General features: G+C 39.6%; 1 protein-coding gene across 1 annotated transcript in view; it reads right to left on the reverse strand.

Annotated features, from left to right (window-relative positions):
- THOC2 (THO complex subunit 2) overlaps positions 1 to 14,158 on the reverse strand; it is a 105,598-nt gene that overhangs the window by 41,151 nt on the left and 50,289 nt on the right. The window contains exons 21-28 of the mRNA XM_069986777.1: positions 13,606 to 13,785; positions 13,211 to 13,375; positions 12,463 to 12,738; positions 9,120 to 9,261; positions 4,826 to 4,983; positions 3,305 to 3,433; positions 1,062 to 1,193; positions 560 to 744 (exon numbers count right to left, since the gene is read on the reverse strand). Of these exons, the coding sequence (XP_069842878.1) occupies positions 560 to 744; positions 1,062 to 1,193; positions 3,305 to 3,433; positions 4,826 to 4,983; positions 9,120 to 9,261; positions 12,463 to 12,738; positions 13,211 to 13,375; positions 13,606 to 13,785 (1,367 nt within the window). The remainder of the gene's footprint in view (positions 1 to 559; positions 745 to 1,061; positions 1,194 to 3,304; positions 3,434 to 4,825; positions 4,984 to 9,119; positions 9,262 to 12,462; positions 12,739 to 13,210; positions 13,376 to 13,605; positions 13,786 to 14,158) is intronic.

Raw genomic sequence — 14,158 nt, forward strand, 5'->3', positions numbered from 1 at the left:
ATCTATATGGCTGGTGAGAAAGAGACCTATTGTCAAGTAATTAGACCTATAATTTAAGTGTCTTATAAAGATATGAAGTATGTACCACATTTCGGCAGTGTTTTTGGCTGTAACGTAATGCATGTATGCAGCTGTGCTGGAATAAAACAAATGGCTCTGTATGACTAGTGATGGGGAATGCCCATTATAAAAGGCAAAAAATAAATACCCCCCAAAAAAACAAATAAGGAGTGTTTCTTTAATGCCTAGACTTACTGAACTACATTTTGTACAATGAGCAGTCTACACATACGTATTAACTACAAGTTCTCACACATCAAAGTCATAGTTATAAATCTTGAGTATATCTGCAAGAAATGTATCTGACAACTATAAGGACACAAGTAATACACAAGTTAATGGGCATTTGTCTTCTTACTGAATCTCCGTCAACTGTTCCAAAGGAACAGTATCTAACTTCCAGGACAACGCTACGTGTGGTGTTTACTACATTTAATACTAAGAAAATTTTCACATTGTTTATTTTATATTCAATGACTGCCTCTCATTAGTATTTTACCCCATGGCCAATGCATAAAGATCAGGTCTTTTTTCTTTCTCCTCTTGACAGATTTTATGCACTCTTCGTTCCAGGGCCTGTCCCAAGTTCAGCACTTTGGGATACCAAGGTAAGATTTTGGTCAGCACAATAAGAATATTCCTGATATGAGTATATTCTCCTGTCTCAAGACAGTGAACGGATGCCTGCAAAACAAGAAATATATAAAGAACACCTCTCATCAGATACTACCCTGCTCTATCCTACATGCGCCTTCCTTATCTGTCAACCATATGAACTTTTAATGTGATTTCTAGTGTGCCTAGAGGTACTGGCTAAGGCACCACATCTACAAAGTAATACATAGACAACATTACAGACAAAAGAATATAAAGAATATATAACTAAACAAACCCTGAGGCACAGCTACATGTTTATAACTGTAAGTGTTAATAAAGAGTATGGTATTATTATGTCACTTTATGAAGTTCTCTTAACAATAGATTACTTGTGCTACCAATACCTTAGTTAGCTTATAGTGCCATTTGTGGACGACGTGCCGGAAATTCTCATAATCTAACTGGTCCGCCTTGTTGCCTCCATCAAAATTGGATGCCCGTAGAATAGTAACAAAACCCGGATAGCTTCCACAATCCTAAAAGGGATAAAGAATAGATGGAAAACATTTTCGGAAACACAAGTTTGGCATGCATATGTTTATAAGCCTTCATATTTCTATTATGTGTTCCTTTCCATGGATTGTCCAGAGTTATGAAAAATAATTTAAGGGTGCTCTCTGCTTTAGACCATCCTTACTTCTTAGACGTATTCCTAAACAAGAATGTTTCATTGTTGGGTCACTAGAGATCAGCTGTAATCTGTGGGGAAAACTGGCTGTAAACCAACAATGACTCAGCAGCGCCAGCAGAGAACAAATGAAGCATTACATAGTGCACATTTAAATCAATGGGTCGTCTATGTAATGCAGGACTTCTGCAGGATCCTGAATACTGGAACCCTTTCTTTTAAAGGGGTTATTCAGCGCTACAAAAACATGGCTACTTTTCCTCCTCTCCTCTCCAATTAAGGTGTGGTTTGCAATAAAGCTCCATTTACTTCAATGGAATGGAGTTTGAAAACACACCCAATCTGGAGAGAAGAGAAGGGGAAAAAAGGCCATGTTTTTGTAGCACTGGATAACCCCTTAGAATTAGAATTCCCTTAAACAGCGACCCTCACATAGGGTAGAATAAACCTAGTGACAGCCTTAGATAAGTAAACTTTATTTACATATGACTGGGCAAGCCTATTAATAATAGGATGGTCAGCTGTGAGGAGCAGCAATTGTCACTCCAATGTCTATAAAACTTGGTTTCATTGTCCTAGTCCAGAGAGTTTCTCTTCCCTTAATCTGTAATACAAAAAGCCTGAAACACTATCACAGCTTTAAATCCACTATACAAAGATAGGAGGAACGAAAGTCCATGCTTCACTGACTATTGACATGAATGGCTGACATGCAGCAGGAAGTGACAGCAAAAAATCTGGCTGGAAAATGTGTTAGCAAGTAGTCGGCAGCCTGTCAGAAGCGGCATGAATATTTAAATGTGGGGCCCAGGATTTTAATCACTTGTCTCCAGCTGATGATGAAGCTCAACAGTTCACAATCCCGACATGAGGCATTCTCACAAGAAGGTACGCAGCGCAGAACGGCCTATCTCCTACTGTCAAATCCAGTCTGACAGAACATTTCTTCTCCTAACACTCAGCCAAAAATACAGCTACATATGTTGCTGTAATTAATTCTAACAGATTCTGGCAACTACTGAATATTAAGGAATTAAGATTTAAAACATACTGTAATACTACTAATTTCTATAATATTAAAAACCGCTGGTTATCTAAAGGTTTACTATTGCATTTGCGCCAACCTAGCTGCAGCTGTACAAGGGACCTGAGTGCATTGCTTTTAAATGGCACATTATGGAGAACAAACAAATACAAGGTACAGCATGTAAAAGTGAACTGCAAAAACCAAGCAGGGAACCTCCATATGACTCCATAAATGAATCAAGACATGTCTAGTCAGCAACTTAAAGAGAACCTGTCACCATTCTTTATCTTAATCACTTTCTTTAAGCAGTTTAATATTCATTTGACCTATTTTCCGGTAATTATAATCCCCAATAGTGTTTTCCATTTGTAAACACGCAGGGCGCGCAGCTATTTTTAATACAATAACTCAGGGCAGGCCATGTAGAACAGCATTAAGCCTGCTCAGCTTCTTATCTAGTGCACTCCCAGCGAGTACAAACAAGGAAACAGCACAAGATGGACAAAGTATGTCACGTTTTAAAACCCCCTTAAGAAGGACACATCTATTGCTTTCTATAACTAGATTTGGTTAAAAGAAACTGTTAAATGGTGTTAGGAAATGGAAGGTTTTCAAGCACTTGGCCAACAGCAATCCCTTCTGATCTCCACATACACAATAGATGCTTGAGAATGCATAGATTCTCATCTGGAGTGTTAAAATCCCACCAGGAGGCTATATAGCTATAAAAAAAAATATAATAATAATAATAATAATAATAATAATAATAATAATAATAATAATAATAATAATAATAATTAATAATAATAATAAATGAAAAATGTATATATGAAAAATGTTAAGTTCAGTCAATGAGATGGCCACACAAAAGGACAGTTAATATATAAAATGATCATCACCCTCCAGTTAAGGCTTATATGTAATTTTCTCACCTTGTCATATACTGCACGATCACTGTGCCACTTGGTAACAGTTTCCAGCATACAACAAAGAAATCTTCCATAGCGGCTGGCTTCATTTTCTGTGCAGCTAGCAACAGTGTAAATGATGTCTGAGAAGACCTGTATATTAAAAGACCAGATTGATTAGATCCAAAACGTCAACACTTCAATAATCTGCTATTTCTCGTAGGGCATATAAATGGGCACTGTCACTACATAACTTGACGTGTCATCGGGCTTGATATTAAACGTATTAATCACGGGGGGTCTCACTGCTAAGACCGGCTCTGATCAGCTGGCCGCTCATTCCATCAACATTTTCTGATAGACTTACATTGAAAAATATTGACAGAATGTCCGACCGTCCAGGGAGTGGATTGCACTGCTGCGATCTCTCCCCGGCTATTTCTCCTGATCCTAGCCAGTCTGGGCAGTGAGACCTGATGTGTTCAATAACATGTCAAAGGGTACTTGTAGTGACATTTACCCTTTAACCCCTTTAGGACATAGCCAATTTCAATTTTTGCACTTTTGTTTTAACCTCCTTGTGCTTAAAAGGCCATAGCGCTTACATTGGCATTCCCCCACTAGACCACCAGGCATGGGAAACACAGCCTTTTAAATTCAGCTGTCAACTTTGACAGCTGCATTTAAATGGCTAATTAGCAGGCACGGTGATCGGACTGTGCCCGCTAATTGCCGCGGTACCGGGCTGCAGATAGCACCCGGGATCACGGCGGTTTAGAGGGGTCGCCGTGCGGCCCCCTTTGATTGCCCCTAATGATGTTTAGGGGTTAAAAAGGTCTGATGTGTCTTTCATGCTAATAAGCATGTGCTATTTTAAAACTCTCAATGACACATGCCAAAGAAATGGATTAACAGATGTCGTGTTAAAAATTTTAATGGGTGGAGGTCTTAATTTTTCACACTGCCAATGATCACTATAACAAAAAAAAATGTCATGTGGACAGAGCTGGAAGAGAACATGCTTTGCACGCACTTCTCCTGGCTATATCTAGCAATCAGTGGAGGGTCCCTTTACACGGCCCAATATGAGCAGCCATGTACAGATACAAATCAGCGAGATCAGAGCTCATTTGCAGTGCCTTCAAAAGGCATGATAAATTGTGTAGCCAGGCAGCACGAATGATCGCTGTATCGTTCGTGTGGACATTAAGATTCATTGCTATTGGCAGCACATCCCCTGTTCACAAAGAAAGACGTGCCCCCAACAACAGTGAATGTTAGTGCCGCACAAAAGATCAATTCAGCTGATGAGTGTGTTTGCTGATCTCTGGCCCGTTTACACAAGCTGATTATTGGGTGAATAAGCGTTTCTAGGAATGTGCGTTACCAATAATCAGCAAGTGTAAATGAGTCTTAAGTCCCTGATTAATCTAAAGTTCTCATATTTTCTGAAGTGACAGTGTTACAGGGGCTCACTGGAAGGAGGAAATAATAGAAAGGATAAAATTAACAGTGATAACAGATAACACTTGACAGGATACTTACTCTATCATAACAAAGTAGTGTAGAAAAGTTTGGAGTTTTCTGCAAGTGTACAAGCTCTACAAACCGTGCACAGTATACAGCATCAATGGATGAGAACACACAGCGTGGAAATATACAAAGCTGTAAAAATTTGGTGATAGTCTCATTCTTGGTAGATCCTAAAAGCAAAAAAAAAACAAAAAACCTTACAATAAAAAAAATTAATACTACTGGTTATCATGTTGTTGCCCAAATGGAGGCTTTTTAAAGCATATATGATCTCTTGCTGGTTTGGGAGGGAGATTCTACTAATATTGAAAATTTCATTGCATACATTAACAATAACTATTTAAATCTTTCCTTTACCCATCATTACCATCCCACTAATATGGCATTTTTGGACATAAATCTCACTATGTCCACATCAGGCACTAGGGTATGTACATCAATATACAGGAAACCCACAGCTGGCAACACCATACTGCACGCATCCAGCCAACACCCCCAACACACTATCAGAGCTATACCAGTCGGTGAACTTACCCGTGTAAAACGCACTTGCTCTGACGCAGCTGAGTATAACATCCAGTGTGAACTGGCATCAGAGCGCTTGCGTGCCCGGGGCTACACTGGGCACCACCTCAAAAGAGCCAGGAGAATTGTAAATAACAAACACAGGGGCACCTTGTTACAGGGTCGTGTGAACAAAAACCCTGCCAATATGGATAACAAGGAATCCCATCCTCTCACCTTTTCTACCACCTATTCCCCGGAGTATCCTGATATCATAAAGATATTAAACAAAAATGTATCTATTTTAAGACAGGATGATACTCTGGCAGAAATTTTAGAGCAAGGCCACAGATGTGTAGCACGTAAAGGCAAATCCCTGGGAGATATTTTATCCCCCAGTATGTATTATGCTCCCAATACAAGTAACGCCAACAACATTAAGGGGAATTTCAGGTGTGGTCTTAACCGCTGCCAGGTATGTGTTCACACTAATACCAGAAAACGTTACACTGACAGCACTAACACCAAATCTTATGAAATTATTAACTTTATCAATTGTGAAAGCAACCATGTCATCTATATTATTGAGTGCAACCAGTGTAACCTCAAATATGTCGGTTGCACCATCAGAAAATTGAAAAACCGCATCAGCGAGCACATTGCCGGCATACGAAAGGGCAACACCATGAACTCTTCTGGTGCGGTAAAACATTTTCTTGAAGCACATGGTGGCAGTTTAGAGACATTTGGTTTCTATGGTATAATCAAAGTCAGCAAACCACACAGAGGAGGGGATTGGCGCAAGATTTTGCTTCATAGAGAAGCTGAAACTATCTTCCGCCTAGACACACGCAGACCTAGGGGGATGAACTATAAAAATGACCTTTTATTTCATTACTTATGATTTTCTAATAACCCCCATACATAGTGTTTCTGCCCTTCCTAAGTGTACCAGGTATTCTGGATCCAAAAGGGTTAACATTATTCATTGCCCCAGGATCCGCCCCCACGTACCAGGACGTGACCTCCATACAATTGGATGCTTTGTGTTTTTAACCAACCTTCTGTTCACTTACATTCAGACCATGATCAAGCGCAGTCGCGTGAAACGCGTTGGTCCGTTCAGTGACATCCTTTTTTAATGTATATTTATTAAACGCTAAGTTTTAGCCCCACGTCTGGAGTGTCGGTATCCACCACTTTTTTTCTTTCACATATATGCTTTATACACTGCCTATATGCGCTATATACACTGCCTAAAACTGAGGAAGACAAATACAAAGTAATTAAAAATGCTTGCCCTAATAACCAGTGTTGCTCCTGCAGCCGTGGGCTGCAGTCCTGCATACAGATGATGAATAGAAAGTACCGAAAGGGGCAGCTAGGACTCTCAACTTCTGAATGTCACATAACTAATACATAACAATTAGTTTTTCCTTTTTTCCTTTTAGACGAGTGAGGGCAACTTGTTCTTTCCTGTGGATTCACCATTATTATTATCTGTTTGTGAAATAGCTGCGTTACCAACTATTTTGTTTCCATGACGGCCCCAGCCACAAATGTCAGATTTAACATTCAAAAGCCTAAAAAAAAAAAACTTGTTCACAATTTAAATAAAAAGTTATGCCTGCCGCTCTCCTGAAGCCAGATGCCTTATAACCGGGGACAGGTTGGGAGACAGAGAAAAATGGGCAATATCCTGATATCCTGAGACACAGAACCCTTGTAGAGCTATTACACATGTAGGCGGTATTACAGATTTTTACTTTGGTTTCAACTGTATGATGGATCTTCAGATTATGTAGTCTATATATCCAGGGTGCACTTTGGTGTCAAAATAACCTCACATGAAATAAAGCTAAACCTGAGTTATGCAAACACCCATGAAACATATTTGAGGATAGAAATCTTCCACATGACAGGATCTGATCCCATTAGTAGTAGTAAATATACTGCTCCCACATAAAACCATATTACACAGGTGTGAATAAACCCTGAATCAGAGTAGAAAGCATTCCCTTTTTGCTTAGCCGCAGCACTTCATAAGAAGCAACTCCCTAAGCTTCCCATCCTACATTAATCTTGTGAGGCAAGCTCCTACACCTTGGCAGAAAAACAGCAAAAGTTGCAGTATGGTGCAAACATTCAGGTTTATCTAATGAGCAAGAAAATAACTAAGGAGAAAGACAGCCTGGGTCCGGCGAACACACGGATGCCAAAACACAAGCAAACAATATGAAACCTAATTCTGTATAGAATAAGTAAAATAAATAAATCACAAAAAACTAGAATGACCAAGATAAAACAATTAAGCTTATCACAGGATATCAACCCAGCTCCAATGCTGACCAGCTGTTTGGTGCCTGCACTAAAGTGGGAAAAGAGCTGCAAGCAGTTGGCTCTGGTCCCTGTGTAGCGGTAACAGCAGGGTACTGTAGCATCAGGTTCTATTGATGTGACTAGGAGCTGAGGCCGGAGTACACCAGCACTGCCACTACACAGGGACCACAACCAACTGCTTCTGCCTCTTTTCCCACAGTAGTGCAGGCAAGAAACAGCGAATTGACAGGGGAGCCATGTGTCAGCACCCTGTCGTTCAACTATTTATAGCCTGTCCTGTCCATCAATCATTTGATACTTTTTTCCAGGATAAATGATGTAACACAGAAAAGCTATACATTTAACATGGAAATTCTAGTGTTAATGTAGCTGTATAGAGCTTCTTTTATGCAGCAGCACTATATACTTTTAGAAAATTATAGGTAGGTAAATATTAAACATTTTTATAGATTTTAAACTGAGGGCAAAAATTATTAAATTCCAACATATTTTAATCATTACCAGTCAGTGGGCACCCAGAAACCTGGACACCGTATACATACTCATATGAAGACATCTATGAATTTCCAAGATTGAAGGAACCAAGCACAACTCTGGGAATGGAATGAATAGCTTTTCCACCTTTCTGCCCCAATCTTACTGTCAGTATGTGCTGGAGCAGTAATCTGGTAGCTATACATGGCCACATATCTGGGCCATGTCTGACCATGCATAGATTTAACCTTGCACTTGTGCATACGCATTGACCTACTATTATAATTCATCATCCAACCTTACAGACACTAAGCACAGTCAGAGATATAAGCTGCATGTATAACAGGAGTGCTGAATATGTGTACTGCACGGTACTGAATGCATTCAACCAACTGATTATACCTCCGGGAATTTACATATAATTTTTTTTTCCTGATATTTTATTTAACCAAGGGAAACATTTTCCTTAGGTCGATACATCTACAAAGTTAGCATTACAGGTAGCTTATAAGCAGAATATCAGCATTATTTCAGTAACTCCCTTTAGACGAACAAATTGAAGGTTTGTGACAAAAGGAGTGGTTTCACATTGGAGTTCAAAATAGAATTAAAAAACATAGGAGAGATTTATCAAACATGGTGTAAAGTAGAATTGTCTTTATTGCCCCTAGCAACCAATCAGATTCCACCTTTCACTCCTCACAGATTCTTTGGAAAATGAAAAGTGGAATCTGATTGGTTGCTAGGGGCAACTAAGACAATTCTACTTTACACCAGTTTGATAAATCTCCCCCATTATCTTGTGTGTACGTTGATGTAATGTTCAAAAAAGGTACAAAACAAAAAGTGATCAGCTTATTTACAGGAAGACCTTTCCATTAGTTTGGCCCTGCAAGAACCTATAAAATTCTAGTACGTGTAAAGTAGATGGACAGTGAGAAGTCAATAGATGAAGGTATGGCTGCTACGGGGTTCTCTTTGTACTTACGTGCCAAAAGCCAATTGTCCTTCTCCAGTTTCATTCTCTGCAGAACTCTAGCCACGTGCTCGGACTGCTTCTTCTCCTCCTCTACCAGCTTATCTTGTAGAGCAGTGCATCTTTCTCTTTCCTTTTTCTTTTTGTTTGGAGGCTGCAAAATATGTCAAGTAATGTTAAAGGGATTGTCCAGCGAAAATCTTTTTCTTTTAAATCAACTGGTGTCAGAAAGTTATATAGATTTGTAATATACTTCTATCATTTTTTGCGTTTTCGTTTTTTCCCTCCTCCCCTTCTAAGAGCTCTAGCACTTTCAGTTTTCTATCTACAGGCCATGTAAGTGCTTGTTTTTTACAGGAGTAGTTGTACTTTGTAATGGCGTCTTTCATTCTACCATATCATGCATGATGGAATTTATGAAGATATAAATTGGTAAAATCGTAAAAAAGAATGCAGCATGGTAACTTTTGGGGGGTTCCTGTGTCTACGTAAAGCACTATATGGTAAAAGCGACATACCACCACTATAGGTCAGTCCGAACACAACCATATAAAGTTTTACACATATTTTCTAATGTTATATATATGTTTTTTAAAGCAATCCTTTTTTTTTTTTGCAATTAATTATTAATTAAATGGGCCTATTGTGACGTTTATAACTGTTTTATTTTTTCACCTATGGGGCTGTATGGGGTGTCATTTTTTTCCGCCATGATCTCTAGTGTTTATTAATACCATATTGGTGAAGATTGGACGTTTTAATCACTTTATTAACTTTCTTTTTTATATATATATATATAATGTAAAAAAATACTAAAAAAAAAAAAAACTATAAACGGTAATCCTGGCACTTTTCACGCTCTTTTCGTTTACGCCGTTCACAGTTAGTGATGACACTTGTTATATTTTAATAGATCGGACAATAAGGCACTCTACGGTATATGTTTATTTATTTGTTTTTATATGTTCTGGGGGAGGGGCTTTCGGGTAGTGTAATAATGTTTTTTACTTTTTTTTTAAGTCCCTTTGGGGGACTTTTACATAAATTTGTTTGATTTCATACACTGATCATTGCTATGCCATAGGCATAGTATTGATCAGTGTGATGGGCGATCTGCTCATTGATCCTGCCTGTGCAGGCTTAGTGAGCAGATCACAGATCGGACCGCGCAGAGGCAGGTGAGAGACCTCCGGCGGTCCGTTTTAATGATCGGGACCCCCGCAGTCACACTACGTGGGTCCCGATCCTTAAGTGACAGGGGACTCCCCCTGTCACTTACACTTAAACGCAGCTGCAGCCTGCCCCCACTCTCCGGAGCGCGCTTCATAGGTCAGGATGTACCTGTAACGCCCTAGGTCGTCTAGGGGTTAAAAAAAATCTCAAATCTTCCCATACTTTTTAGTTACTATATGTCATGCAGGAAATGTTAGAAACATAGAAGATTGTCGGCAGAAAAAGACCACTGGGTCCATCTAGTCTGCCCTTTTAGAATTTCCATTATCATCATCTTAGGATAGATATAGGTTTATCCCAGGCATGCTTAAATTCTGTTATTGTAGATTTACCAACCACATCGGCTGGAAGTCTGTTCCAGGTATCTACTACTCTTTCAGTAAAGTAATATTTACTCATGTTGCTTCTGATGTTCCCCCCCAACAAACCTCTCACCGTGTCCACTTGTTCTTGAGCTCAGTTTTTTACTAAAAACACTTCCCTCCAGAACCTTATTTAGTCCTTTACCATACTTAAAGGTTTCAATCATGTCCCCCCTTTCCCTTCTTTCCTCCAGACAATACAGATTAAAATCCCTATGTGTTTCCTGATATGGTTTATGTCTGACACCCTCCACCATTTTTGTGGCCTGTCTTTGGACCCATTCTATTTTATTAATATCCTTTTTTAGATGAGGTCTCCAGAACTGGACACAGTATTCCAGATGTGGTCTCACTATATAGCAGAATCACATTCTCCTTCTTCCTACTGGTTATAGTTATACAGCCCAGCATGCTATTTGCTTTCCCCACTTATTTTCAGTCTGACACAGTGCTCTCTGCTGACATCTCTGGCTGAGACAAAAAGTTCCTGTCCCAGACAATAAAAATGTCAGTGAAAATAAAACATTTCCTGCAGGACTTATAGTAGCTGATAAGTATGGGAAGACTATTACAAATCTATATAACTTTCTAAAATCCGTTGATTTGAAAGAAAAAGATTTTTGCTGGACAACCCCTTTAATATAAAATTTGGATAATAATTAGAGATGAGCGAACCTCGTGCATGCTCGAGTCCATCCGAACCCAATCGTTCGGCATTTGATTAGTGGGGGCTGCTGAAGTTGGATAAAGCCCTAAGGCTATGTGGAAAACATGGATATAGTCATTGGCTGTATCCATGTTTTCCAGACAACCTTAGAGCTTTATCCAAGTTCAGCAGCCCCAGCTAATCAAATACCGAACGATCGAGTTCAGATGGACTCGAGCATGCGCGAGGTTTGCTCATCTCTAATAATAATGCTCATAGACAGACATAACCGATCAGCAGGGGGTCTAATCTCTGGAACACCCATCATTCTGAAGAATGAAGGGGTCACTGAACTGACCCTTTAAGGCCTTATTCCCACGTTCTGTTTACATGGAGTATATATAGACACTGTGCATAGGAACGGGTTATCGGAACTCCCAGCATCACGTATCATTATGACGATGGGAGCTCTGAAATAGTTTAAATCTTGCTGTAATGTACCGACACAGATTTAAACTGTTTTAGGTGTAAAGTTCCGATAATCAGTTCCGCTGCACAGCATCCACATAAACGGCATGTGCACGGAACGTTTGAATAAGGCCTTACAGTCCTCTCCTACACAGCAGCACTTTCCTTCCCCACTGTGCAGGGGAACTGCATTATAGGTTCACTCAAGGGAAAGGGTCTGGCTGCAGTTCCCTGAGGCAAGTGATTAAAAAGGTATACAGGCACACTTATCTAGTCAGTAAGGACTAATCCCCATGTTTCGTTAAACACGGAACCCACGGACGGGGAAGCCCTGTGGACTCTCCCCGCCCAGCATCATGCATCAATCATTGATTGTGGAAAGTGTTTGAATCATAACAGCACTGCAATGAAGCAGCCATGCCCACTCCCGGTTTAATACTAAAAAATGATGCTGGGCGGGGAAGGAGTCCACTACAGGGCTTCCCTGTCCATGTTTTCAGTGTTTCATGCAATGTTGGAACAAGCCCTAACAGGTTTTATGTTATTTTACAGAATTACCCCTTCTCCTTAGGCTAAACTATTTTTAACCTAAAAAAACCCCTTGACAGTAAATATACTTTCAAGTAGTAACAGAAGTGACATTTACCATTTCAAGATTGTCATCAATGGCTTTCATCTGTATCCGCAACTTGTTGACCTCTCTGTTGTAGCTGGACGTTGGAACGGCAAGGTCATACATTGTCAAGGACCAAAATGTGGCATAAAACTGGGGGCTGATGTCCTCCCACACTTTAGGGGGATGTAAGGAAACGACAGCTTCGTGCACAGGGGCCATGACAACTTCACAAGATGAAATGTATTTGTGCACCTTATGCTGCTGTTTGTTCCCCTTCTCGGTTTTCTTTAGCTCATCATATTTAGACTGAAGATTAGAAATGAACATAAAATTAAAGTTTTCTGAAAATCTTATTAGAACAGTCACATTTACAAGAAACACAATCCAACAGCTTTCCCTATGGATTTTTGAGATATTAAAAGCAAGACTGATTATCTTTGCTGTTATTACTGAGCTTGGCAGCTTCTTCCATAAGTGTTAACCTCTGCACTACCAGTTTTATGGTGCTTACTGTACGTTATGGTCTTTACGGCACAGTATATGAAAATATGTAAAATACTTTCTATAACCTTCCATTCTGAAATCTGCCATGACATCCAAGTCATGCTAAAATTAGTGCATAGAGCTGTACAGTGTGCCACCGTGTGCCAATAGTGATTCTCTGTGGCACTCTCTAAGAGACTAACCCCATATAATTAAAGACGTGAAGGTCCAGTAAATGTGCCTTTAACTTTAGGCACTTGGTAAAATACCCATTATCTTATAGTGCATTACTTACTGAAATGTGATGTGCATACATTGGCCTGGACAGGAAAAAAGCAGCATCATGAGGGGTGTGATATTCATTGCATAAAACATCTATGGAAGGAACACGTTTTATGTAATCCTCTGTACTCAGATTAGATGCCAGAAAGCCACCAAACTGAACAAGTGTGTCATGACACTAAAAAAAAAAAGAAAAGAAAAAAGGCAGGAAAGGTTAAAATTATAATCATACACAGTAAATTAACATGACCATAACTAGAACAAAGCATGCCTGACAACCTAGATAGGCTATGATTGATAGATAGATAGATAGATAGATAGATAGATAGATAGATAGATAGATAGATATTAAATACACACATAAATATATACACACACAAATATATACACAAGGCAGCACTGGCTCACCTGGTCATAGAGCTTTCCCACCAGCTTTAAATGTTTCTCTCCTCCCTCCTGGAAAACCACACCATTCCTCTGCTGAGCCATTAACAGGCACAATGGAAGGGCCAGGTCATGATCCAACAAAGCATCTTTTAACCTTTGAGAAGACTTCTTTGTATTCCTAATTTGTCCAAAATAACCACCCTAAAAAAAGAATATGAATAAACCTATTACATTTACTTATGAGGAAATTACCAACTGCAAATGAAGTTTAAGGTTAAAAGTACTTTTTTTAATGGCTTTATTTTATCTAATTTATATTAAGAATAGTCCCAAAATCGTGCAGTTCTCACTATGACCACTGGGCCTCACAAGACATTCACATGTTCTGTTCTGTAGAAATCACCTTTCTGCCACTGCATCCTTTACAACAGGGTTGGGGAACCTTCGGCCCCTGAGACCTCCGGATGCGGCCCGTGGCGCCGCTCTCGTGGGGCAGGAGCCTGCATACATAGCATCCTCCTGTGTCTGTGACGGCTGCCAGACACAGGAGGATGCTGTCTGTGCCGCCCCCTTT

The sequence above is a fragment of the Dendropsophus ebraccatus genome, chromosome 10 (assembly GCF_027789765.1).
Source record: "Dendropsophus ebraccatus isolate aDenEbr1 chromosome 10, aDenEbr1.pat, whole genome shotgun sequence".
Lineage (NCBI taxonomy): Eukaryota > Metazoa > Chordata > Amphibia > Anura > Hylidae > Dendropsophus > Dendropsophus ebraccatus.